Raw genomic sequence first — 27,409 nt, 5'->3', positions numbered from 1 at the left:
TTTGTAGATATGAACTAAACAAACAAGAGACATACTCTTCAAGAGGCATGACCCAAAATGCATAGGATAAGGGTATGATCCTTACGGATATCTTATCTCTGAGATCTGTTTCTAAGCTGAAAAAATTTATATCCTTGCTAATTTAATTTCGTCCTCAAAAAGTTACCGACACTTTTGTTATCCTTTATTGTGTACACATTTCTTTCAGAGATGAGTCTCATATACTACTCCTAAAATCCTCAAGAGGGGAGGGAATGTATTTAGAAAACAGGAATTATTATCCCCACTTTAGTAATAGGGAACTGAAGTGCTGAGATTTTAAGATTTTTCTCAAAGATCGCAGAGTTTATTAGTGGTGACTTGAAATTAAAAAGGAATTCTGCTCTCTCTAAATCTGTGCTTTCTTCTCTCTGGATTGCTGCCTTATACGTCTGCACAGCTAAGGCTCTAAGCATATAGTGTAGCTGCCTAATACTGAGGTTTACTCTTTATTCCTTAGTGTGCGGAGAATACAGGAAAAGAAAAGAGATTATATTATCTACTCTCCAGGACAGGGGTTGGCAAACTCAGCCAAATCCAGCCCACTGCCTGTATTTGTGATAAAATTTCACTGGAACAAAACCATGTTCCCATTCCTTTACGCTTTCCTGTTAGAACGGCAGAGCAGTGTAGTAGTAACAGAGATCCTATGGACTGCACAGCCTAAGATCTATATTATCTGGTCCTTCTGGAAATGTTGGCCAATCCCTGCTCTAGGAAGCTGACACTCAAGAAGTTACACAATTTACCGGAGATGATACAACTAGTAAAAAGCAGGACTAGCCTAGAATCCGGGATTTGTGACCATTAGTCTGCTGTCTTCCCACATACCATGCTCTCTTTTTGTAGGACCTCACTTTATTTTTATATTTCAGTAAACTTAATTTAGTACATTAAGGCCAAGAAGGAATATTATTGCTATATTACCAGAATCTCTTTTGAAATTACAAGATATATTTGCATTGTAGGAAAGTAAACATACAGACAGGCAAAAATAAAAAAATCATATTCTAACTACCAAGAATCTAAATTTGTAATGTATATTCTACCAGATCTTTTTTAATGCATATATGCATTTACATATATAGGTATAAATATACATGTATTTTTTTTACTCAAAGTGAGCGTACTATACATTTCGTTTAAAGATCTAATTTGCTTTATTAAATGATTCATGAATCAGGCAGCACCCCATCTAGCCAGTACCGTATATGTTTTTTATAACCTGCTTTCCTTTTTTTTTTTTTTTTTAGATTTTATTTATTTATTCTAGAGAGAGATCGAGTAAGAGAAAGCACGAGAGGGTAAAAGGTCAGAGGGAGAAGCAGACTCCCCTGGAGCTGGGAGCTTGATGTGGGACCCTATCCCAGGACTATGGGATCATGACCTGAGCTGAAGGCAGCCAGTTAATCTACTGAGCCACCCAGGCACCCATAACCTGCTTTCTTATATAACATTAAAAGACATTGGCTCACTTGATCAGCAACAGCAATAATACTGTTGTGCTTATTGTTGTATTGGAAACAAGGAAGTCTGCATTATCATAAACTTTACACCTTAAATTACTGACAGTGAGATATTTAACTTCTTAGTCATTAATAATAGCAAGAATTTTGAACTTTGTTTTAATTTTTAAAAAAGAGATAAATTTCTTCTATTTAGTGATAACAGATTTACAAGCTATCTTACATGTCCTCATCCATCAAATCCGGGTTTTCTAAAATGATAAGAAATGGAAAATCCAGTTCAAATATATCAATACCAGGAATCAAAGTTAGATATAAAACAGAATACTCTTATGAAGCAGTGTTTATTCTTGCCTCTTGATAGGAGCACCTTTCCTATCATATAGAAAATTGTGGGCAACAGAAATCTAAGTTTGTTCCTCTTATCTTCTAGCTAACTTATCCATGATCCACACATTTCTTGTTGCTAAAAATCTTACCAGTAATTTTATCAGGTCACCAGAAGCTCAGACTTGCTACATGACAACACTCAGAATCACACAAACAACTATATTTCCTTTTCAAGTGGGGAAAAGCACTTGGGGAGGGGAATATATGATTGGAAATAGTATATATAAAAGGTCTGCATTAGAAATGAAAATTCATGGAAGATATTTTGTTCTCACCTTACATAATTGCTTTAAAACTATAACTGGATACCTGGTTTGAGGAAAACTGCAACCTGCTACCTGGAAGTCTTTGGTGGTAGTTCGTTTTTAGCAATTAAGAAATACCAGAAGCAGAAAGGCACCAGATTTAATCTATTTCCAGTGAAAGGGGTCAACATAGTCATAAAACTGGGTCACTGAGATTGGGAGTGTTGGTTGTCTTTATGTACAGGCAGAACCTCTCCTGGGATATAACCGCTGCAGAGACTTGGTCCTCTCTGAAGGCAATTAGTCTTTGGGTGTAGACTTTGTACTATGAATGACATCTCCCTTGTGTTTTAATTTTTCTTCCGTTGAGGGAGTTACCCTGTAGCCTGGGAAGCTTGCTGCCTACTGCCAGCCCTGGAACATTTTTAGCTTCATCAGCATTATCATCGTTCCCATGCCCACGTCAATGATTACCATCAATATTACCGTCACCTTCTCCAACCTCATCACTTTTGGCATCTGTCACCATCAACGTGGTCAGTATTCATCATTAGTTTTTTTGTCATTGTGTATAATGAACTATATTTAAAATCTTATCATAAAAGATTTTATTTTACATCTTTCTGCCTTGAACAGAAATTTCTCCAAAACCAAATACACTGAATTTACTAAAAAAAGAAACCTGTTTTAGTTAACTGTTTCCTTTACATTCAAACAGAAGAGCTTCATTTTTAAAAAATAATTAGCCTTGCTTATTTTGATTATTATATTTTATTTATAGAGATTTATTGAACTATGATTGACAATTATATATATTTATGTTGTACAATTTTTTAGGTGTACATTATGACTTGATATATGTTTATATTGTGAAATATCATCACAATCAAGCTGATTGACATATCCATTCATCACCTCACGTAGTGACCATTTTTTTTTTAGTGGTGGGAACAGTTAAGATCTACTCTCCTAGCAGATTTCAAGGGTACAATTAACTACAATCACCATGCTGTACATTAGATCTCCAGAACTTACTCATCTGATAATGAACTCTTTGACCAATATTTCCCCATTTCCCTCATCCTGCAGCCCTTGGCAACCACTACTCTTAGATTTACAAGTAGATAAATATTAAATGTTACCAATGCCTGTTCAATATTTTGGTAATCTAGAGCTTGTTGTCTACTCTTTTCCTTAGGAAAAGCTCAAGCAACAAGCTCCCCTACTAGGTTTTTATCAGTTAATAGCAGTGTATCTACAGCTTTTATATTTGAAGTCAGATTGGCTATGTATAAAACCATCCTTGGTTCACATTTAATTTTTTAGAATATCTGAAAGGTGACATGTAACAACAGTATGATTTCTTTTTCTCTTATGAGTTAATTTGGTCTTTTTGCCTGGGTGCCCAAGAGCCCAAAAAGCATCATTTATTAAGACAGGGAATATAGGAAGAGAAAATTCTTGAGGAAAGGTACTGATATAATTTTTTAATATGTTGAATTTTAGGGGTCTATTCAGTGTTCAGATGTGAATAGAAATACAAGTTTGGAAGTCATTAGCAGAGGGTAATTTCTTCAGGCATGGGAGTGGACAGGGTCTCTTAGAGAGCACAAATAGAATGCCAAGATTAGAAGACTAAGGATGGAACCCTGGGGAATATCAGTATCTAGCTCTTGAAGGAAATGGAGAAGTGGCCAGAAGATAGGTAATGTGTTTCAAAAGGAAAGTGTGATATAATATAACAAATATATATTGTTCTCTGCAGATTATATGTATTTCTCTAAGGTTCCTGGCATAGAGCTCCTGAACTCCTTGGTGATAGGAGTGTCCTTTGTCCTCATGAGGTGGCTCTGGTGGGCTCCTGAATAGCTCCTGGATGGGAGCTTGTCATCAGAAAGACTAAACCATGATTAGAAGCTCAGAATTTTCAGCCCTGCCCCCTTTATCTCAAGAAAAGGGCTGAAAATGGAGCCAATGATCAAACATATTGACATGATGGAACCTCCATAAAGTCCCCAGAGTACAGGGTTCAGAGAGCTTCTGGGTTGATGAACATAAGGTGGTAAAAGAGTAGCATGACTGAACAGGACATAGAAGCTCTGGGGGCCTTCCCATACACCTGGTCCTGCATCTCTTCCATCTGGATGCTCATCTGTATCCTTTAATAAACTCATAAACATAAGTCAATGTTTCTCTGAGTTCTGTGAGCTTCTCTGGCAAATTAAGCAAACCCAAAGGAGAGGGTCTTTGGATCAGCCAGTTGCTAGAAGCACAGGTGATAACCTGGTCTTGGGACTAGTGTCTGAAGAGAGAGAGAGTAAAGAGAGAGAGAGTGAGTGTGTGTGTGTGTGTGTGTGTGTGTGTGTGTTGAAGGCACTCTTGTGGGACTGAGCCTCTAACTTGTGGGATTAAGTGTCATCCAAGCAATGTCAGAACTGAGTTAAATTGTAGGACACCCAGCTGGTGTCATGGAGACTTGCTCATTGTTGTGGGGGAAAACTCCCACACATTGGGTGACCAGAAGTGTCAGAATGAAATGTTCTGTGTGAGGAGTAAAGGACGCTCAGAGGAGAAAGACACACAATAGGGAGCAACTGGATTTTTCCCTGCATACGAAGGAAAATACTGTTTTTCCATTTTGGAAAGGAAAAGGAATATTTCGGGAAGTCAGCTGTCACTGTGTTAGGTAAAATAGTACTGGAAAGTATTCACTGAATTTAACAGCATTTGGTTTCATCTATCCCTTTGATAGAGGAGAAATTCCCAGGTAAAGGCAGTTCAGTGCCTTGTCCAAGAATGTATGACCCGAGCCATATCTTCAGTCTTCAAAGTCTATGGTTCTTGCAGGACACCACACTGCCTCTTGAATTAAGCTACCAAAATGAAACTCCTGAGAGAAAGCTTTGTAAAACATGGGAACATATTACTGAGAAGGTATGTGGCTTTCCTTTCCAGAGATCTTTTAGAAACTGCAGGATCTTGGGACACCTGGGTGGCTCAGTTGGTTAAGCGGCTGCCTTCGGCTCAGGTCATGATCCTAGCATCCTGGGATGGAGTCCCACATCGGGCTCCTTGCTCAGCAGGAAGCCTGCTTCTGCCTCTGCCTGCCACTCTGTCTGCCTGTGCTCACTCTCTCTGACAAAAGAAAAAAAAAAAAGTTTAAAAAAAAAGAAGAAACTGCAGGATCTTTAAGGCTGCAAGTAAGATTAGAGAGGAGTCCATGCATTTTACTTTCTTTACATTGCTTGATTTCTTTGTACACGTAAGACACTTAATTTAATAATTATTAGCAGATTAACAAGTCTCTGTTAGCTTAGAACAATCTCTCTGTTTCTACCCATCAAATTACATTTCTCCTTTCCGTGAAACCACACTTGAAGGTCATTTTGGATTTGTCCCGATTCATTCTGCCTTTATTGTACTTCCTAGCACACTGATTTCTTTTGTACCCTTTACAGTTCTTGTAAATGATAGACTTTACAGTATTTGTATATTAATTAATACAACTTTACTAATTAGCACAACATTTCCTGAATTTAACGCCCTGGCAGGGGGGAAGAACTTGGTTTTGGAGAATTTTAAGTTGCTTAGTAACTTTCTGTGTAGTCTTTGCAGTAACTTCTGCCACGTAGTAAACTTTCCTTTGCCAGCACCTTTAAGAAAGGCGGAAGTTTGTTTTACAAACACCTTGACCTTGACAGGCAGAGATCTTCTGGCATTGTTGTGTAGACAGCATTATCAACATATTGAAGGTTTCAAGCTTCGTTTTAGTAAACCTAATTATGTGTGGTTTATATTACTTTATTTTGGGTAGGGATCAAAAGTCTGCTTATTGGAACCACTGACGAATTATTTCAGACAGTAAAAAACTATCCTGGGAATTATGGGTTTGCCATGTGGCTTTTCATGGCACTATATCCATGCAAGCCCATTACATTCAGTAAGTTTTTGAAGAGCATCTATAATGTTTTCATCACTCTGATTGGAACTCAGTGTGTTAGTGTACCCAAAAGCTATAGGACCAAGGATTTTCCTTGAAGAAGCTTTTAATCTAGTTGGGGTTTCTAGACTATAATCTTGAAATAATGAATAGTATAAGGCTGTATTAGACAAAGCACAGTAAGAGTAACATGGAAGAATAGTGAATAGACTTGCAAGACAGTGCCTTAGTTCAAGATTGTTTTTCAGTTCTTTTTTCCCCCTTGCATCCTTGGTAACATTGATGTGGGAAACTAAGGCAGAAGGAAAATTATTAAATTTCCATACTGCCTACAGCCCACTGGCAAGTCCTTGAAACAGGCAGAGTGACATTCCTCTAGGGACTCAACTGCCTCAATATTAATACTTTGCTAAGGGCAAAAGGCAATCCTAGCTTGACATCCCCCCAGGATCCTGTCATATAAAAATTCTCTTGGAAACTTCTTTTACCTCTAAACTCCCCAAGATACGTTTTGGCAGTCATCCTCCAAACATATGGCCCACCAATATACACCTGAAAGGTCTCATGACTAAGGTTTTATTAGATGGTAATAAATGACCATTTCCCGACAATAGCTATCCCCCAACAAGGTCCTGGAAATCTTGCTTCCAAAATTCCTTAGAGACTTAATGCTATTTCTAACGACCCTCCTAACCTGAAAACATAAAATAAGTTACTCCTCACGAACCCCACTGCCGCTTTTTCTGCCCACAGGTCCTTTTGCCAAGCTTTAATAAAATCACCTTTTTGCACCAAAGATGTCTCAAGAATTCTTTCTTGGCCATTGGCTTTGAACCCTAATGTTCTTTCCTATATCAACATTATTTATCCCTTACTCTTAAAATCTCTACCTTGGGTGCCTGGGTGGCTCAGTCAGTTAAGCCTCTGGCTTCAGCTCAGGTCATGATCCTGGGGTCCTGGAATTGAGCTCAGCGGGAAGACTGCTTCTTCCTCTTCCTCTGTTGCTCCCCCTGCTTGTGCTCTCTCGTTCTGTCAAATAAATAAATAAAATTAAAAATCCTTTTTTTTCTCTACCTTGACCTTTCTGACATTTTGTAAACTCAACTAATATTTACTAAATGAATATTCATGGGAGTATAATTCCTCATAAATTTCTGCCAGTTTGGAATTATCCTGTTTTTATTTTATTTTATTTTATTTCTTTATTTCTTCCTGTGTTTTAAAGTGGGACACTAAGTATTAATTGGGTTAAGTTACTTAGGTTCACCCAGGAAAGAAGGACTATAGTTAGGGTTTATTTTTTTATTTTACTTTGCTATTTTTAAAGATTATTTATTTATTTATTTGACAGAAAGAGAGACAGTGAGAGAGGGAACACAAGCAGGGGGAATGTGAGAGGAAAACACAGGCTTCCTGTCGAGCAGGGAGCCCAATGTAGGGCTGGATCCCATGACCCGGGGATCGATCATGACTTGAGGCAAAGGCAGACACTTAACAACTGAGCCACCCAGGCGCCCCTCTAACTATTCTGTGTTTATACACAACTCCTTGAAGCCATTTTCCTATTTTTTTCTGTGATCTTCTCTGTTCAGGTGATGCTGCAATTCGTATCTTAATCCCCTGTACTAAGTCTTGGATTCTCCAGTTTCTACTTCTTTCTGACCATTGTTTGGAAATCCCATCAGCAGTTGATAATCTTGTCTAAAACCCCGTTCTTTATCCTTCCACCTCCTTATTTTCGATTTCTGTCACAGGCTGAGCTTGGAAAATTCACCAAATTTTATTTGTGCCACTTTTCTATTGTTCCTTCTCAAGCCATATAAATAAGAAATCCTGTTTGGTATTTCATCATAATATCATAATATATGGCACTGTTTATTTATTTATTTTTGTTTATACTGCTTGTGTAAAGTTTTTTTTTTTTAAGTTTTATTTATTTTTGTGTAGTCTCTACAACCAATGTGGGACTTGAATGCACAACCCCAAGATTCAGTCACATGCTCTTCCAACTGAGCCAGTGAGGTGCCCTATGCTCGTGTAAGGCTTTCAATTAATTTCCCTGCCCTTGGTTTCTTTCTGTTCTAGCCCATTCTGAAACTGCTTTCAGCCAAGGATACAGTTATTACTACTACTACTATAATAAATAATAAGTATTATTTATTTAATAAATTTAGGAATAATATACATAAAAATATTTATTTTTTAAAAAATATTTTATTTATTTATTTGACAGACAGAGAACACAAGTAGGCAGAGGGGCAGGCAGAGAGAGTGGAGGAAGCAAGCTCCCTGTTGAGCAGAGAGCCCCAGGTGGGGCTCGATCCCAGGACCCCAGGATCATGACCTGAGCCAGATCGTGACCTGAGCTGAAGGCAGAGGCTTTAACCCACTGAACCACCCAGGCGCCCAAAATACATCATTTTAATAACTGCTTCTTGTATCTTCTTTGTGCCGGAAGGAACATCATTTACTCATTAAAGTAACACTTTGAGTGGTGGTTCTTTTCCCCATTTTAAAATTAAAAATTAGAAACTTACAGAAAAGTTAAATTTTGAAAGATCACACAGCTACTAAAACACAGAACTAGGATTTATGCTGTGGTCCACCAGATTCTGGAGCTTATGCTTTGAATACTTCTCACTCAACTAGGATATATTTCAGAGTGAAAGGGAAAGCTATTTATAATTTCTGGAGGGACTGCCCTAGGAAAACTAGGCTCAGAATAACTTTATGAATTCTACTCTCACTTCTTCATCATTGGTTACACTCAAATAAATAATGGAGAGGTTGAGAGAACATCTACTTTTGGAGAAAGGAACATGTGTTTATATACTTGGTGAGTTCAGAGATGACCACAGGACAGTTTCCTGAAATATCCTGAAAAAAAAAAAAAATCCTATTGGGTACACATGGAAGGAACTTAATAGAGAATGAAGAAATAAAGACACAAATTTGAAAGCCATTTACATGGAGGGATTGTGGAAGCAATGAAAGGAAAGAGCTCATCAAAAATTTAAGGAAGCAACTAATGAATCATTTACTACTACATAAAAAACTAGTGATGTACGATGTATCTTGGCTAATTGAATTAAAATTAAAAAAAGAAAAAAAAGAATTAAAGGAAGTGGAGATAGTGTGGAAAATTGAGAGCTGAACCCTGGGAAATCTGAGATATGAAGGGACAGGGATAGGAAGAAGAGCCTATATCCATGATGCCTCAGACTGTAAACTTCTTTCTGGCAAGGAACCATGTTTTTACTTTTTTTTAAGTTTAGTTAGTTCGTTTGTTTTTTGTATCCCTGAACCTCACATATTACATTGCCAAATACATTTGTTAAAATCAGTTTAACAATGGGGTAATTGGGTGATGAGCATTAAGGAAGGCACTAGATGTTATATGCAACTGATGAATCACTAAATTCTAGCCGTGAAACTAACAATATGTGCTAACTAAATTGAATTAAAAAAAAAAAAATAAATAAAAAGTAAAAATTAAAAAAAATCCTGGAGCATTGAAAAAAAAATTAACAGTAGCCACTATGCAGATACAGATGATTACTGAAAGATGAATTGAATTTTATCTATTTTCTCAGGAGCTAAGGAAGCTATTTCACATGGAGGTAGGTCGGGTGTCATCTCTTCTCTCTGGCCAGGTTTGTGCTTCTTATTGAAGCTGGGAATCCTATGACATGTGGGGACTGATTTGGGACCATACTTGTGCAACTTTGATGGTCTACTAGAAGTCTGAGAGCCAACGCACATGCATGAGACATACATGCAAAGGCATTTGAGTATATGTAAATCTTCATATGCCCTGTAATGTTGTATTTATAATATATAGTTTAAGTTTGAAACTAATAAGAAGAAAGCCATTTCAGAGATTCCAGTTTTGGAAAGGCAAGAGTACTATACAAATGGAAAGGGCAAAACAGCTCTTTTGTTCTCTGCCGTGAGGGAACAAGTCATCAGGTAACAGGATTTTAGAGAAGCCCTGTTGGAGATACATTTGGAAATGAGGTTGGCATGGCAACTGTCTCTGAGGTAACAAAATCCCCTTAGAGCTTTCAGAGAACCCTCGACTTCTCCGTACTTGGTTCTCAAGGAGAGCTTAATTTCATTCATTTTAATGAACCATTTTTCTCTGTTTATAGCATTTTTGCAGTGGGATTGAGAACAAGGATTAGGATTACTGGAGTTACTCTGGGACATGTTAATTCTAAGTATAAGTCAAAAGACAAGGCACTATCATTGGTGAGTCTTAGCTGAGGGTGGGCAAGTCCTCACGGATGAGTGTGCACACACAAACACACAGTGTGTGTGCAGTGGTTTTAGCAGAACTTTTCTGGAGGAAGATGGATTTCTGCCTTTGTGTTTTGACTTCATAACTTCTGTAAGAGGACTTTTGTCCTTAATCCAGGACCAAAAACCTATTTAATCTACTGGCACACTGAAGCTTAAATTCCCCCAAATCAAGACTTATTTTTTGGGTATGAAATCTGTCTTCCTTAATATTAAGGGCCCCTTGTAAGAGGCATCGAGTGCAAGTTGCCATGTAAAAGTTTATTAGTCTCTGTATGAATGAAATCATTTCCTGAGAACTATTTTGACAATGTGTGCAGTAGTTTTAGTAGGTAGAGGTGGTGTCTGCAGCCAATATTAGGCATTGTTAGTAACATACATTAAATACCTTGTGTTTGTTTAAGAAGCTCAGCAGGGTCCCTGGGCCCTATGAAGTTTGGAGTTGGGTAGATCAGAGTTTGACTCAAGATTCTGGAACCTACAAGCTGTGTGTACTCCTCATTTTTAAAGTGAATATTTATAGGTCTAATATATAAGACTGTTGTGAGGAATAAACAAGGTATTATTTTTTGTGCATTGCTTTGGTTCCTTCATTGAGCATCCTGGATGAATACAGTGTTTGATACATGGTAAGGTATCAATACAAAGTAGTAATTACTGTTTTTCCCATGGTGCCTGCTATAATTAATAGCTTAAAAAGATGTAATCACAATGAAAAATGTTCCATGGGTCATTAAAAATCACATCGAGTATTATCAAGGGTGTAAACAAACATTTCTTCTTCCTTAGAGGGGCGGTCTCTGAAGCAGTGATCCCAAGGGAGTCTCTGTAACTATGTCCCTGAGATCTCTAACCCAGAATAAAACTCCTTAGTCTCCTGTTATCCATGGGCATTAGGAAAGGATGCTGTGTCATGCCTAGAATTTGGATAAGAGACTTGGGCCAAAGCCACAAACAGATCAAGTTCAGCTCAGCAAAACAACCAGAGGTTTTGATCCTCAAAGTAGAGAAGCAGAAGCAGAGGGTCTGAGCTCTGAGTTGTCACTTTCTGTTCACTGGGGCCATTTGGATGTCCAAGAAAGAGACGGGTGAGAGCCAGTGGAGAACAGCCCTGTGACAGGAAGCAGAAGGAGGTGAGTGCCCGGCTGACCTGGTCTGTCCTGGAGCAGAGGGGGTAAAAGCTCAAACCCCAGGACCCAGACCAAGTTCACCTTCTACTGTAACTTAGCTGCACCAGGAGTGGTGCAAGTCACTTGGGTCCAGGGTCGTCATCTGTGAAATGGGGATACTCACAATGCCACACAGCATTTAGAACAGCGCCTATCTCATAGCTGGTACTCAGCAAACGTTCCTATCCTCGTCTTCTTTATGTCACTCCCTGCACTTCTGTGGTGTGTAGCCCTGTCTCTGCCTCAGTGACTTGTTTCTTTTTCCCTTACAGACCCTCCTAGAGGACAATGGGCTGCAGATAACGCCTCCACTGTGACAGAGTTTGTCCTTGCAGGCTTAACAGATGAGCCAGAACTCCAGATGCCCCTCTTCTTCCTGTTTCTAGGTTTCTATGTGGTCACGGTGGTGGGGAACCTGGGCCTGATAACCCTGATTGGGCTGAATTCTCACCTTCATATTCCCATGTACTTTTTCCTCCTCAACTTGTCCTTCATAGATTTTAGTTATTCCACTACTCTCACCCCTAAAATGCTCATGGGTTTTGTCTCAAAGAGAAATACCATTTCCTATGCAGGGTGTATGACTCAGTTTTTTTTTTTTCTGCTTCTTTGTCTTTTCTGAATCCTACATCTTGTCGGCGATGGCATATGACCGTTATGTCGCCATCTGTAAACCACTGCTGTACACAGTCACCATGTCTCCTCAGGTGTGTTTCCTCCTTTTGTTGGGTGTTTATGGGATGGGGGTGTTTGGGGCTGTGGCCCATACAGGAAATATATTATTTTTGACCTTCTGTGCTGACAACCTTGTCAATCACTATATGTGTGACATCCTTCCCTTCCTTGAGCTCTCCTGCAATAGCTCGTATATAAATTTGCTGGTGGTCTTTATTGTTGTGACCATTGGCACTGGGGTGCCCGTTGTTGCCATTTTTACCTCTTATGGTTTCATTATTTCCAGCATTTTCCATATTAGCTCCATTGAAGGCAGGTCTAAAGCCTTCAGTACTTGCAGTTCTCACATAATTGCTGTTTCTCTCTTCTTTGGATCCGGAGCCTTTATGTACCTCAAACCACCTTCTATTTTGCCCCTTGACCAGGGGAAATTGTCTTCCTTGTTCTACACCATTGTTGTGCCAATGTTCAACCCATTAATCTATAGTCTGAGGAATAAGGATGTCAAATTTTCCCTGAGGAATACCTTGGGCAGATTAACTTTCTCTTGAAAAAATATTAGAAATTGAGATAAAAGATCTCAATATTGTAGTGTTTTTATTATTATTACTTATTATTATTCTGACTTTTTTTTTAAAACGAGGAATCCAAGCTCCAGTACTTTCTTTCTAAACTATATGCCAGAGGAAATTTTAACTTTCTTTACCAAATGGACTGATTCTCCCCTACACAAATCCCCTAATTCTTTTTTCTGTATTTTATGAAAAATAATTGGTATAATTTTAGAGTATTCAACATTGAATGGGGCTTAGGAATCATTTGATTCAGTGCCTTTATATAAAACATCACACTTTGCAGAGTCAGAAACACTCATATGTTGCCCAGGAACATAAAACTACCTGGTGCCAGAGCTGGGACTGAAAACCTTGCTTGAATCCCAATCCAGTTTGTTTTCCCCTATGCCATGTTTTTTTTCCTCAGTTCTTTCTTGGAAGATTTCATTTCGCATGTTGGTTGACCTAGCACATTTAAGTTATGAATATATTCACAGTAATTTCATGCACTTTTCACAGGATAATTTTAATATATCACATTTTGCAAGAGAGTAGGAGGTGAAAAATTTTGTTGAGTTGGTCTTGGCAAAATGACAAGATCAGTGTTTGATGAATTTTATAGTGTGTAATTGGAAAGTATGTTAGATTTCAGAGAGGCAAGTATGGTGTCCACTGACTTGGTGGGTGGAGCCCTACAGACATAGTTTAGTGAATTAGAACTTCCAGAGGACAGAAATTTAATTTTATGGGGTGTAAAGGTGTGCGGTGGAGGTGTCATATGTTATTTAAAGACTAACAGAAAGAATTTGGAGTCTTATTTCAAGGGTTACCTTGGCTGTAGTCCAAGATAATTGGCACTATCCAATATGGCAGTCACTAGCTGTGAATGGCACTGAGTATTGAACCTAAGACACACAGCAAGTCAGGAATATAATTGTGAAATACACACTGGGTCTTTGAAGGATTAATATGAAAAATAATGTAAGCTATCTTGCTGGCAACTTTTTATGTTGATAATATGTAGAAATAACATTTTGGATCTATTATGTTTAATAAAATGTATTATTAAAATGAAATTTTCTGTTTAGTTTTTTAATGTGTCTATTAGAAGTTTGAGAATTACATATGTTGCTCACATTATATTTTTACTAACTGACACTGGTGTGGAGGATGTAACAGAGCACCAGGTAGTTGGGACATATTTAGTTATCAGGGCTGCACCAAGCCTCTGCTTATTAGGAGAGGCAAGTGCTACTGAATTTTCAGGCATTGGAGATAGCCATCATATTCTAATAATGGGGTGCATGGAGAAGGGATGGTGATCTCAGGAGAAGTTCATAAATGTATAGTATTATGTAATGGGAAATAAAGCATTATATAAAAAAATCAAAAGAACAATTTTTTTTTTTTGGATATAAACTCACCATTAGTGATAAGATTTCTTCGGGAAGCATTGATAAATGAAGCGCTGGGGAAATATTTTTACTTATGAACTTTTCCTTAGGAAAGTTCACGTCTAGTGGGAAATAAGGGAAGTTTGGATCAGTGTTTAATTTTGCCTTTTGATTCTGATCAATGTTGCTGCAAGGAAAATAAGGAACACGTGGGGGAGGACTGTACTTTAGATGGGACTGAATAGTTACCTGAAATCAGGGGACATAGGATTTAGGCGTGGGCTGGTGTATTGGTTATATCCTGGGTATGCAGTACAATGTAGGTAATGAAAAATAACAAAAACCATCCTTTAAAATTTTTTTAATGTTACTTTATTTTATTATTTTTTTGTAAAATTTTTTGTAGTCTAACTTTCATATAGCAAAGTGTGCAAATCTTTAGTGTATAGCTCACTGAATTTTTGCACATGTGTATGTAACCATAGCCTAGATAATAATGTAAAACATTTCCATCCACTTTAGAAGGCTTCTTTTTGCTCCTTTGCCATAAATACTATCTGCCCTCATCCTCCCCGCCCCAAGATATCAACTATTCTGACTCTAATTATCATAGGTTAATTTTTGCCTATATTTGAAGTTCACATAAACATGTACTTTGTTGTTTCTGACTTCTTTTCTTCAGCATAAAGCCTGTGATAATTATCTATAGTATTGCATGTGTGGCTATATTATTTTTTTATTGTTGTGTGTTATTCCATTATGAGACCATACAATTATTTAGCTTGTTAATGAAAAGATAGTTTAAGTTTTAGCCCTACGGTTAATAACATTTCTACATAATTTTTTAAGATTTTATTTATTTATTTGATGAAAGAGATACAGTGAGAGAGATAACACAAGCAGGGGGCATGGGAGAGGTAGAAGCAGGCTCCCCGCTGAGCAGGGGGCCCGATACAGACTGGGCTCCATCCCAGGACCCTGGGATCATGACCTGAGCTGAAGGCAGACGATTAACGACTAAGCCACCCAGGCGCCCCTCTATATTTTTTAACATACATTTTAATTGAAGTATGCAAAAGCTTCTTTTGGATATATATTTAGATGTGGATTTGCTGGATAATAGAGTAGATATATGTTTAGTTTTTTTTAATACTGTCAAAGTGTTTTAAAAAATATCTGAGTCAGTTTGCACAGCTATCAACAATGTCCAAGAATTCCAGTCGTCCCACATCCTCATTGACACTTAGTATTTGTATTTTATCCATTCTGGTGTGTGTAAGCAAAATATCTTTTGTTTTAATTTTTCTTTTCCTGATGTTGAGCATCCTTTAATGCATGTATTGGCTGCTTGAATATTTTCTTCCACAAGGTAATTATTCAAGTCTTTTGACCATTTGAAAAATAGAGTTGTTAGATGCTTTCCCTCTTGATTTGAAGGAATTAAAAACTCTACATGTAATTACATGTATGTGTAAGTATGTATATGTATGTATTATGTACATGTGCATGTATGTGTAAAGTATATCAGTAATATATACAGATATAATGCATACACACATCTTTATGTCAATCTCTCTATATCTATCTTCTCCTAAACTATATGTGCTTATTGTTGATACCTTTTGATAGCAAATGTTCTTAATTTAGGACTTTGGTTCACCAGTTTTACCTTTTATGGTTAGTGCTGTGTCTTATTTAAGAGATCTTTTACTGTTCTTCTTGAGGTCAGAATAACAGCAATGTGAAAGGGTATGAGTGAGAAAGAAGACAGGACAAACTCAATGCAGCTTTGGTTCTGTCAACATTTCAGGTCTCCTGAAACATTTCGGGTTCACTACATGCTTATATTACCTCTTCCTCTATTTGGTTGATGCTTTATAGGGACAGAGTACTTGAAGCCTGAAGGCACCAGGATTACAAGTATTTTCAATTCAACAGACATATATTTATTTATTTATTTTCATGTTTTAAAAAGGTTTTAAGAAGATATAACTGACATACAATTAACTACAATGTTTAAAATGTTAATTTTGATAAAATTTGACATACATATATACTCATAAAGTCACCACCACAATTTTGTCTCTCCCTCCTTCCATTCCCTTACTGCTTTGAAGGCAACCACTAATTTGCTTTCTGTCATTCTGTTGTTTTCATTCTCAAGATTTTTATATGAATAGAATGGTACAGTATGTACTCATTTTTGTCTGCTATCTCTATCTTTTGTCCGCTATTTATGTCTCAATAGCAGTATTTTGAGATTCTTCCATATTGTTACATCTATGATAGTTAATTACTTTTTATTACTGAGTAGTATTACATTGTATGGATATACTACCATATGTTTGTTCATTCACCTGTTGATGGGTGTTTGGGTTGCTGTAAGTTTACAGTTATTGGAAACAAATCTATTATAAACATTCATGTACAAGTTGTTGTATGGACATATCCTTTCATTTCTCTTGGGTAATAATAAACAGAAGTGGAATGGTGAAGTCACATGATAGGTATATGTTTAACTTTTAAAGAAAATGCCAGGCTATTTTCCAAAGTGGTTGTACCATTTTACACTTTCTCCAGTAGCGTTTGAGATTTTCAGCTCCCCATGTCCTCACTACACTTGGCATGGCCCACTTCTTCAGTGGAGACATTTAAATAGGTATATAGAGGTATCTCATGGTGGTTTTAATCTACATTTCCCTAATAAGTAATGTTGCTGAGTATCTTTTTTTTTTTAATTTTTTATTTTTTATAAACATATATTTTTATCCCCAGGGGTACAGGTCTGTGAATCATCAGGTTTACACACTTTACAGCACTCACCAAAGCACATACCTTCCCCAATGTCCATAATCCCACCCCTTTCTCCCAAACCCCCTCCCCCCAGCAACCCTCAGTTTGTTTTGTGAGATTAAGAGTCACTTATGGTTTGTCTCCCTCCCAATCCCATCTTGTTTCATTGATTCTTCTCCTACCCACTTAAGCCCCCATGTTGCATCACTACTTCCTCATATCAGGGAGATCATATGATAGTTGTCTTTCTCTGCTTGACTTATTTCACTAAGCATGATACGCTCTAGTTCCATCCATGTTGTCGCAAATGGCAAGATTTCATTTCTTTTGATGGCTGCATAGTATTCCATTGTGTATATATACCACATCTTCTTAATCCATTCATCTGTGGATGGACATCTAGGTTCTTTCCATAGTTTGGCTATTGTGGACATTGCTGCTATAAACATTCGGGTGCACGTGCCCCTTTGGATCACTACGTTTGTATCTTTAGGGTAAATACCCAATAGTGCAATTGCTGGGTCATAGGGCAGTTCTATTTTCAACATTTTGAGGAACCTCCATGCTGTTTTCCAGAGTGGCTGCACCAGCTTGCATTCCCACCAACAGTGTAGGAGGGTTCCCCTTTCTCCACATCCTCGCCAGCATCTGTCATTTCCTGACTTGTTGATTTTAGCCATTCTAACTGGTGTGAGGTGATATCTCATTGTGGTTTTGATTTGTATTTCCCTGATGCCGAGTGATATGGAGCACTTTTTCATGTGTCTGTTGGCCATCTGGATGTCTTCTTTGCAGAAATGTCTGTTCATGTCCTCTGCCCATTTCTTGATTGGATTATTTGTTCTTTGGGTGTTGAGTTTGCTAAGTTCTTTATAGATTCTGGACACTAGTCCTTTATCTGATATGTTGTTTGCAAATATCTTCTCCCATTCTGTCAGTTGTCTTTTGATTTTGTTAACTGTTTCCTTTGCTGTGCAAAAGCTTTTGATCTTGATGAAATCCCAATAGTTCATTTTTGCCCTTGCTTCCCTTGCCTTTGGCGTTGTTCCTAGGAAGATGTTGCTGCGGCTGAGGTCGAAGAGGTTGCTGCCTGTGGTCTCCTCAAGGATTTTGATGGATTCCTTTCGCACATTGAGGTCCTTCATCCATTTTGAGTCTATTTTTGTGTGTGGTGTAAGGAAATTTCATTTTTCTGCATGTGGCTGTCCAATGTTCCCAGCACCATTTATTGAAGAGGCTGTCTTTTTTCCATTGGACATTCTTTCCTGCTTTGTCGAAGATTAGTTGACTATAGAGCTATAGAGTTGAGGGTCTATTTCTGGGCTCTCTATTCTGTTCCCTTGATCTCTGTGTCTGTTTTTGTGCCAGTACCATGCTGTCTTGATGATGACAGCTTTGTAATAGAGCTTGAAGTCCGGAATTGTGATGCCACCAACGTTGGCTTTCTTTTTCAATATCCCTTTGGCTATTCGAGGTCTTTTCTGGTTCCATATAAATTTTAGAATTATTTGTTCCATTTCTTTGAAAAAAAAATGGATGGTACTTTGATAGGAATTGCATTAAATGTGTAGATTGCTTTAGGTAGCATAGACATTTTCACAATATTTACTCTTCCAATCCAGGAGCATGGAACATTTTTCCATTTCTTTGTGTCTTCCTCAATTTCTTTCATGAGTACTTTATAGTTTTCTGAGTATAGATTCTGTGCCTCTTTGGTTAGGTTTATTCCTAGGTATCTTATGGTTTTGGGTGCAATGTTGCTGAGTATCTTTTCAGGGCATCATTTGTCATTTATATATCTTTTCTGTGAAATGTTTATCCAACCTATTTGCTTATTTTAAAGTAGGTCAGCCCCATGCAGAAGAATGAGACTGGGCCACTTTCTTACACCACACACAAAAATAAATTCAAAATGGATGAAAGACCCAAATGTGAGACAGGAACCTGTCAAAATCCTAGAGGAGAATACAAGCAACAACCTCTGTGACCTTGGCTGCAGCAACATCTTGCTAGACACGTCTCCAGAGGCACAGGAAACAAAACCAAAAATGAACCATTGGGACTTCATCAGTATAAAAAGTTTTTGCACAACAATGAAAACAACAAAACTAAAAGGCAACCTATGGAATGGGAGAAGATAATTACAAATGACCTATCAGATAAAGGGGTAGTATCCAAAACATAAAGTACTTACTAAACTCAACACCCAAAACCAAAATAATCCAGTCAAGAAAAGGGCAGAAGACATGAATAGACATTTTTCCAAAGAAGACATTGTGTGGAGCACTGGGTGTTATGCATAAACAATGAATCTTGGAACACTGAAAAAAAAAATAACAATTAAGGCGTTAAAAAAAAAAAGACATACAAATGGCTAACAGACACATGAAAAAATGCTCCATATCACTTGGCATCAGGGAAATACAAATCAAAACCATAATGAGATATCACCTCACACTGGTCAGGATGGCTAAAATTAACAAGTCAGGAAACAAGAGATGTTGGTGAGGATATGGAGAAAGGGGAAACTTCTTACACTATTGTGGGAATGCAAACTGGTGAGCCACTCTGGAAAACAGGGAGGTTCTTCAAGGCATTAAAAATAGAGCTATCCTATGACCTAGCAATTGCACTATTAGGTATTTATCCAAAGGATAAAAACATAGTGATTAGAAAGAGCACCTTCACTACCATGTTTACAGCAGCAATGTCCAGAATAGCTAAACTGTGGAAGGAGCTGAGATTTCCGTCGACAAATGGATAGATAAAGAAGATGTGGTATCTACAAACAATGGAATATTACTCAGCCATCAAAATAATGAAATCTTGCCATTTGCAATGATGTGGATGGAATTAGAAGGTATTATGCTAAGCAAAATAAGTCAGTCAGAGAAAGACAAATAATATAATTTTACTCATTTGTGTAATTTAAGAAGCAAAACAGATGAACATAGGGGAAGGGAAGGAAAAATAAAATAAGATTAAAAGAGAGGGTGAGGCAAACCATAAGATTCTTAACTATAGAAAACAAACTGAGGGTTACTGGAGGGGAGATGGGTGAGGGGATGAGGTAATTGGGTGATGGGCATTAAGGAAGGCACTTGATGTAATGGGCACTTGGTGTTATATGCAACTGATGAATTATTAAACTCTACCTCTGAATCTAATAATACACTATATGTTAACTTAATAGAATTTAAATAAAAAAATTCTTAAAGTAGGTAGGTTATTTCTTATTCCTGAGAGCTCAAGGGTCTTTATATATTCTGAATTCAATCCTTTACTGAACATGATTTTTTCAAAAAGTCCATGGCTTATCTTTTCATTCTATTAACAGAGATCTTAATTTTCAAAAGTCCAACTCATCACTTTATTTTATGAACTGTAGTTTTGTTGTTTAAAAAAAAGATCACATGGATTTTCTCCTATGTTTTGGAAGTTTTATAGGTTTTTATGTTTGTGTATACAATCTATATTGAGTTAATTTTTGTATACAGTTGAAGTATGGATCAAAATAGCTTTTTGGGGTGTGTGTGTGTGTGTTTGCACATAACTGTCTAGTGATTGTTCTTTTACCTTTGTTAAAGATCAATTGTTTCTGTTTTTTATTTTCTGTTCCCTTTGTCTACTATTTATCTTGATGTCAATACCACAGAGTTTTTTTTTTTAAGATTTTATTTATTTATTTATTTATTTATTTACTTCTCAGAGAGAGAGAGGGAGAGAGCGAGCACAGGCAGGCAGAGTGGCAGGCAGAGGCAGAGGGAGAAGCAGGTTCCCTGCTGAGCAAGGAGCCCGATGAGGGACTCCATCTGAGGACACTGGGATCATGACCTGAGCCGAAGGCAGCCACTTAACTAACTGAGCCACCCAGGCATCCCCAGAGTTTTTTTTAACTGTAACTTTATAATAGTTCTTGAAATCAGTCAGTATAAGTCCTCTAACTTCATTCACCTTTTTCAAAAGTATTTGGCTATTTTAGGTCCTTTGAGTTTTCGTATGAATTTTAGGATGAACTTGTAAATTCCTACAAAATGACCTGCTGCGATTTTGATATCTTGAAATCTTGAAAAAGATTCACAGATATATTGAATCTGTGAATCTTTTTGATAGAATTAACATTTATTTTCTCCCTCAGCAATAAATGGGGGTGCTTACTTTCTTTTGTTACTCTAACATAGTATACTCTTAGAAATTTCAAATTTTTAATCTAAGAACAGTTTTTAAGTATAGTTATAATTAGCATTTCTTTAATAATAAGAAACTCTAGTAATATTTTTATGTATTTAATGGCTATTGGTGTTACATCACACTTTTCCCTCACTTTTCTGCTGGATTTTGATCTCAATTAGGCACATTAGCTTTTCATTTGAGGTATAAATTGCATATATCCCCCCCCTTTGTGATTTGGTTTTTGACTTTCCTTATTATGTAAAATTTAAAAATTAATGTTACTAATCTTTTACTGTATCTGGTATTTTAGTCATACTTAGAAATGTCCTTCTGTCCTTTATAACCTCAAAGATTATAAAAAAATTCACTCCTTTTTTTTTTTTTCCAAAATGTTTGTATGATTTCATTTTTTTTACACTTGGATGTCTGATCTTTTTACAAACTGTACCAGTATATGGTGTGAGGAATGGATCCAAATTTATCTTTTTCCATATGGCTATCCAGTTGTTCTATCACAATTTATAAAAAAAAGTCCATCTTTTCCCCGCTGAGTTGAGCTGTTGCCTTCATTACATATCAAGTTTCATAGGCACTTGAGCTATTTCTGTATTTTCTGTTCTGTTCTGTTTGTCTGCCAGTCTATTCATAAGTCAATACCACACTGTTTTAATTATAGGAGCTTCGTAATGTTTTCATATCTTGAAGATAACTTCCCACATATTGTTATTCTTTTTTTTTAGGGTTTTCCTGGTTGTTCATCTTTAACCATAATGTTTATAACTAATCTATCTAGCTTCAAAAAAATACCCCAAACCTCATGGCATGTTTAGTGATTGCATCCTAAGCTTTTTATAAGCAAACTTAGGAGGAATTGACGTCTTTGAATTTTGAGATTTCCATCTCAAGGAAGTATGGTATATCTTCTTAGTTCAGTATCTTTTAGGAGTGTTTCACAATTTTTCTTGTTTATGTTTTGCACATTTCTTATTAGATTTCTGGTTGGTAATTTTATTATATTTTATTTTTCTACTGTAATGAGAGTTTTATGTTTCATTATATCTTCTGATTATTATTTGCATATATGAATTCTATTGAATTCTATGTTAATTTTGTATTTTGTAATATAATAATAATTATTATTATTTTAAAAAATATTTTATTTATTTATTTGAGAGAGAATCAGAGTGAGAGAGAGGGCATGAGAGGGGAGAGGGTCGGAGGGAGAAGCAGACTCCCTGCTGAGCAGGCAGCCTGATGTTCGACTTGATCCCAGGACTCCAGGATCATGACCTGAGCTGAAGGCAGAGGCTTTAACCCACTGAGCCACCCAGGTGTCCCACTTCTACTTCTTTTTATCTTATTTTATTTTCTTAAGTAGACTCCATGTCCATTGTGGACCCAACATGGGGTTGAACTCACAACCCCAAGATCAAAACCTGAGCTGAGATCAAGTCAGACACTTAACTGACTGAGCCACCCAGGTGTCCCCAAACTCTTCTATTTCTGAATATATCCAAGCCTGTTTAAAGTTTATTTAAAAATTTCCTTTGACCCTCCTTTTCTCTTTCCCTTTTTCTGTCCGTAATTAGGAAGAGTGAACAGTGCTTTTTCTTCATATTCACAGACTCAGTGCCAATTTTTGGTATGTCATATATGCAATTTCCTGCCCATGTCTTTTTTTGTACCCCAGTTCAGAGTGTAACACCCTGTTCAGATACATTTGTATCACAAAATATGACTTTTCCATGTCAGTGAGGACTTCATGTGCGATTTTCAGGGCATCCTTGAACCCTAGATTTAGCTCCTGCTTATCTGCCTTGATTACTGTCCTGAAATTTAAGCATGAGGCTACCAGGAGGAAGGAGTCACTCTGTCTGACTTGAATTTGAAGGTGTTATGTCCATTCCAATTTTTCAATGGATAGAAAGTTTTAGTTACGCAAGATGGATAACTTAGAGATCTGTTGTAGTTAACTAGCACCTCTAGTTAACTATACTGTATTGTACATTTACGAATTTACAGAGCTCATGTTAAGTAGCCTTACCACATAAACAAACACACACTCAAACGCAAAACTAAGAGACAGAAACAAGGAATGTAAGATAATAAATCCCCCTACATCCCATGTCATTCTCTTGAGAAAATATACAGCATTTTTTAGGAAAGCAAATTGTAGAAAAAATTGCACCATCATTTAATTAACACGTTTTAGAAGAAACTTTTTACAGCAACGGGTATAATTTGGTTTCTATATTCTTTTTCAAATGCACAAATTATGGAATTATAGAATAATTATTGAATAAAAGTATGAATCATTCATATAGTGAACTTCTGCTTTAGCCAAAATAATAGACAACATGTACTGATTCTTGGCCTCCAAGAGTGAGGTATCTTTAGAAAAATGTCACCATGGTTATGTGTTATTCTCCCCTGCTGTCTCTGCACGACACATTACTGCTTCCACAGAACCAAGAGTAATACAGCATTTACTTCTTTCTCTCCATGCACAGGTTTAAAGACTTTTGGGGGAAGCTTCCATTTTATTTGATAACACAGAGTCAAGTCTTTGGTAGCTTTCAAGATTTCTAGATTTTTTTTTTTTAAATTTTCAAGATTTCTAGATAATCTCACTGGAAAAGATAATGAGATGAGAGTTTTGCCATTCTGAGAATGTTAGACCCCTAACTAATTGCCTGGCCTCACAGTGCTTTCATAAGCGTAGAAAGAGTTAGGAAGAGATAGGCATCCCTACAGTACTCATCTTCCCTGTGTTAAGACTATTCATTCTGCTGTTATAGTGATGAGAATTCTCATTTCTGAGTTGTGGAGTCTGTGTGGCTTAGAAAGAGGTTCTTCTCTGCTACCATCAGAGATGACCTCTCTGAAAAGCAGGGCTGTGGGACAGAGACTACTTTTTTTGTTTCACAAATGGACAAGAAATCCATCCTACGTTCTTTTTATTCTTAGAGTGTGGTCATTGTAATGGGGCTGGATTTTCTCCTCAATACCCTCATGAACTTGCCCTCTTAGACCTCTCCTATTCCTTCATCATTTCACTTAAAGTGATAATGAACTTTATACCAGAAAAGAATATCATCACTAATTTGAAATGCAAGATTCAACTCTTCTCTTTTGCTTTTTACGCTGTTTAGTCACCGAAACTTTGTTGTTAGTTACTGTTTTAATAGTTGTGGCCTGGGGTCACTGTGCGATCTGCATCACTCTGGTCTGCTCTCTGCTGGTACTTGTTTTTTGTACTGGGAATAGATATTGGTGGTGTCATGGCTGTCCAGTGGTAATGGTCAGTCTGTCTTTCTGTGATCACAACACCATCAAATTGCATTGTGCTGCACACCTTACCAAACTCCTTTCTATCATCACCTGTTTTATAAGCTGGCAGGTTTTCTAGACATAAGCATTATGACTGACCATCTTCACCTCTTACAGACTCATCCTTTCCATCACTCTCCATTTCCTCTCTCCTGACGCAGATGCAAATCTGTTTCTTTTTCCTTGGATCAAGGAAATCCTTGTATCACAGTCCACCTCTTGGGACCAGAAGCTATAGCAGTGATCTCAAATTGAAGCATGTATCTGAGTCACTTGGAGGGCTTGCTGAATTGCAGGTTCCAGGCCCCACCCACAGAATTTCACGATTCAGTATGTCTCGGGAAAGACTCAAGAAATCTCATTCCTAAGAAGTTCTCAGGTGATGCTTCTACTGATACTCTAGGAACCAGCCACTGGGCTACACTATTAACTTCTCTGGCAAAGTAGTCATGCTGAACCATTTACTTAGTTCCTAGTTTTCTGACATGAAAACTCTGAGGTTTTTCCTTTGAGTTGGAGATACACTCATATTTCAAGTGTATCTTATTTTCAATTTTTTCATAATGCATTTTGAATTGTAAACATTTTCCTTCTAAAAAGTAATGATTTTTAATTTTTCCTCAGATTTTTTTTTTCCTCCCTCTTTCTTTGTGGGCAATCTTCTCCCATAGTCTTCATTTGCTTTCCTTCTCCTCCATCTTCGATTGGGTTTCTCATAAGACCCTGAGATGAAGGAACATATGAAAGTGATTTGTTAGGAAGCATTTCCAGGTAAATTCGGTTGAGAACGTGGAAGTGAGATAGAGGAAGACTAAGAAAATGTGTGACACCAAGCAAGCTCTGATAACGGGCAATTCTGGCTCCAGCCTACAGGGAGTCTTTGAATATATTGTGTGACATGCCTCCGAATCATTTTGAGCAGGGTCAGGGATCTGGAGTATTTATATCCCAGTACATATCAGTCATGGGCTCAGGGCTACTCCAAGGATGTAACTTTCCTGGCACTGTAAGCTCTCCTGTGCAAGGGAAGCAGACTCTGTCATCCCTAGTGGTGTTCTCAGGCAAATAAAAACAGGTGCTAGCTGTTGGGAGTTTGTGAAGGCATACTGAAAGCTGGCATGCATCAAAATGAGAACAGGATCTGAGAGGATGTGGGTGAAGCACTAACAAGTATTTGGTACACCTCCCGACTGGCAGAGGTATTTCTATGTTACTGGTGTGACATTAAGGAGGGAGAAGTTGCATTTGAATTGGCCATTTGTCACTTCTCTCTTGAGTTTTCTTCCTTTGGGAAATATTTTTTGCTCTTGATACGTGATCATGAACAAAATCCATAACAGAGTACATTTGTCTTTATCTTTATACTCTGTGTGAGTGAAATTTTGGTTGTGTTCATTGTGAATAAATTATTCCCTCTTATAGTGGAAGGGAAGAAGTCTGTTTTGCTGTTAATGGCATCCTGACTTCTGCCGATTTTTCCTCCAGATATAGAGCTGGAACCACTAATTCCTTTCCACTTATACTGGTATTATTCTAATTCTGACAAAAACCGGGGGTTCTTCAATAGCCCTCAACCTCCTGGAGGATACTGGCAACTCCTTGCTGCTCCCACTGAAACGAAATGAACTGGATACTGGGAACTTCTTGCTCTCCTGTCTAGTGTCCCTGAAGAAGCTTTGGAAGCAGACATTCCAACATTCCATTATTTCTAAATGTTTAGGTCTCATTTGTAGGTCCAGCAGATCTGCCTATGCTGGATATTTTCATTTAGCTCCTGTATGTCCATTCTCTATGCTTATCTATCTTGCCCTCTCCCTAGATGTCTGACAGACACAGACTGCATTAATAGACTTTCTTACTCTCTTATTAGCAAACAGTGTGGGAAAAGAAGAGTGAGGGCAGGGTATTTATTCCTCTGTTCTTCCTGCGGAAGTGCTGTGAGCTGTATCCATTCACCAAGAGTCAAAGTGAGGCCAAGAGGCCCTTCTTACACAGCTCACTCTCTTTGTGACTAATTCAGCCTAAACACAGTCACAGGGCCTCAACTGTAGTCCTGGGATGCTGCATAGTCATTTTTTTTTTAAAGATTTTATTTATTTGATAGAGAGAGAGAGAGATCACAAGGAGGCAGAGAGGCAGGAGAGAGAGAGAGGGGAGGAAGCAGGCTCCCCGCGTAGCAGAAAGCCCGACACGGGGCTCGATCCCAGGACCCTGGGATCATGACCTGAGCCGAAGGCAGAGGCTTTAACCCACTGAGCCACCCAGGCGCCCCTGCATAGTCTTTTCTGATTTTCCTATATCCTATGCATACTTTGGAAATAGTCCGTTGTCTCTACCTAACCACATTACATGAGTTTACACCTCCTTTGACATCTTGTGCACCCAGAGGGTCTAGCTAGGGTGGCTACAGAATCAGTTTTTTATTTTTTAAATTTATTTTATTTTATTTAAAGATTTTATTTATTTATTTGACAGAGAGAGAGAGAGAGAGAGAGAGAGAGATCACAAGTAGGCAGAGAGGCAGGCAGTGGGGTAGGGGGGCAGGCTCCCTGCTGAGTAGAGAGCTTGACTCTGGGCTCTATCCCAGGACCCTGGGACCACGACCCAAGCTGAAGGCAGAGGCTTTAACCCACTTAGCCACCCAGGCGCCCCCAGAATCAGTTTTTTAAAACCTCATTTGGTCATCTCTGACCCACTTCACTCATCCACAAGACAGAATCACAAATGAGTCAAAGCAGTTACACATCTCTCTGACTTTCCTTCACAAAGATAATGACAAGTTGAGTGTTTTGTTTCTTCTCTGAATTTAGGAATGTCACTGCACAGGAAGTGCTGATGAATTGTTCCAGAGCAGTGTCTACCTTTTATCTTCTTCAAGTTACATAAGGTTTGGAAAAGTAACCTCCTCAAATAGTTCCCATTTTGTTTGTTTACCTGAAGTA

At 37.6% G+C, this 27,409-nt stretch overlaps 1 protein-coding gene across 1 annotated transcript; it reads left to right on the top strand.

Annotated features, from left to right (window-relative positions):
• Window positions 1–2,594: 2,594 nt before the first annotated feature.
• Window positions 2,595–12,774, top strand: LOC309841328 (olfactory receptor 8B8-like; the record flags this gene model as incomplete). Its single annotated transcript, XM_082684204.1, is given in 3 exon segments — window positions 2,595–2,676; window positions 11,821–12,155; window positions 12,157–12,774. Coding segments are annotated over 3 exon segments (1,035 nt in total).
• Window positions 12,775–27,409: the final 14,635 nt, after the last annotated feature.

Source organism: Mustela nivalis (assembly GCF_964662115.1).
Source record: "Mustela nivalis genome assembly, chromosome: 9".
NCBI classification, from domain to species: domain Eukaryota; kingdom Metazoa; phylum Chordata; class Mammalia; order Carnivora; family Mustelidae; genus Mustela; species Mustela nivalis.
Note: the sequence above shows the minus strand (reverse complement) of the source record. Positions and strands in the feature narration are given on the sequence as shown.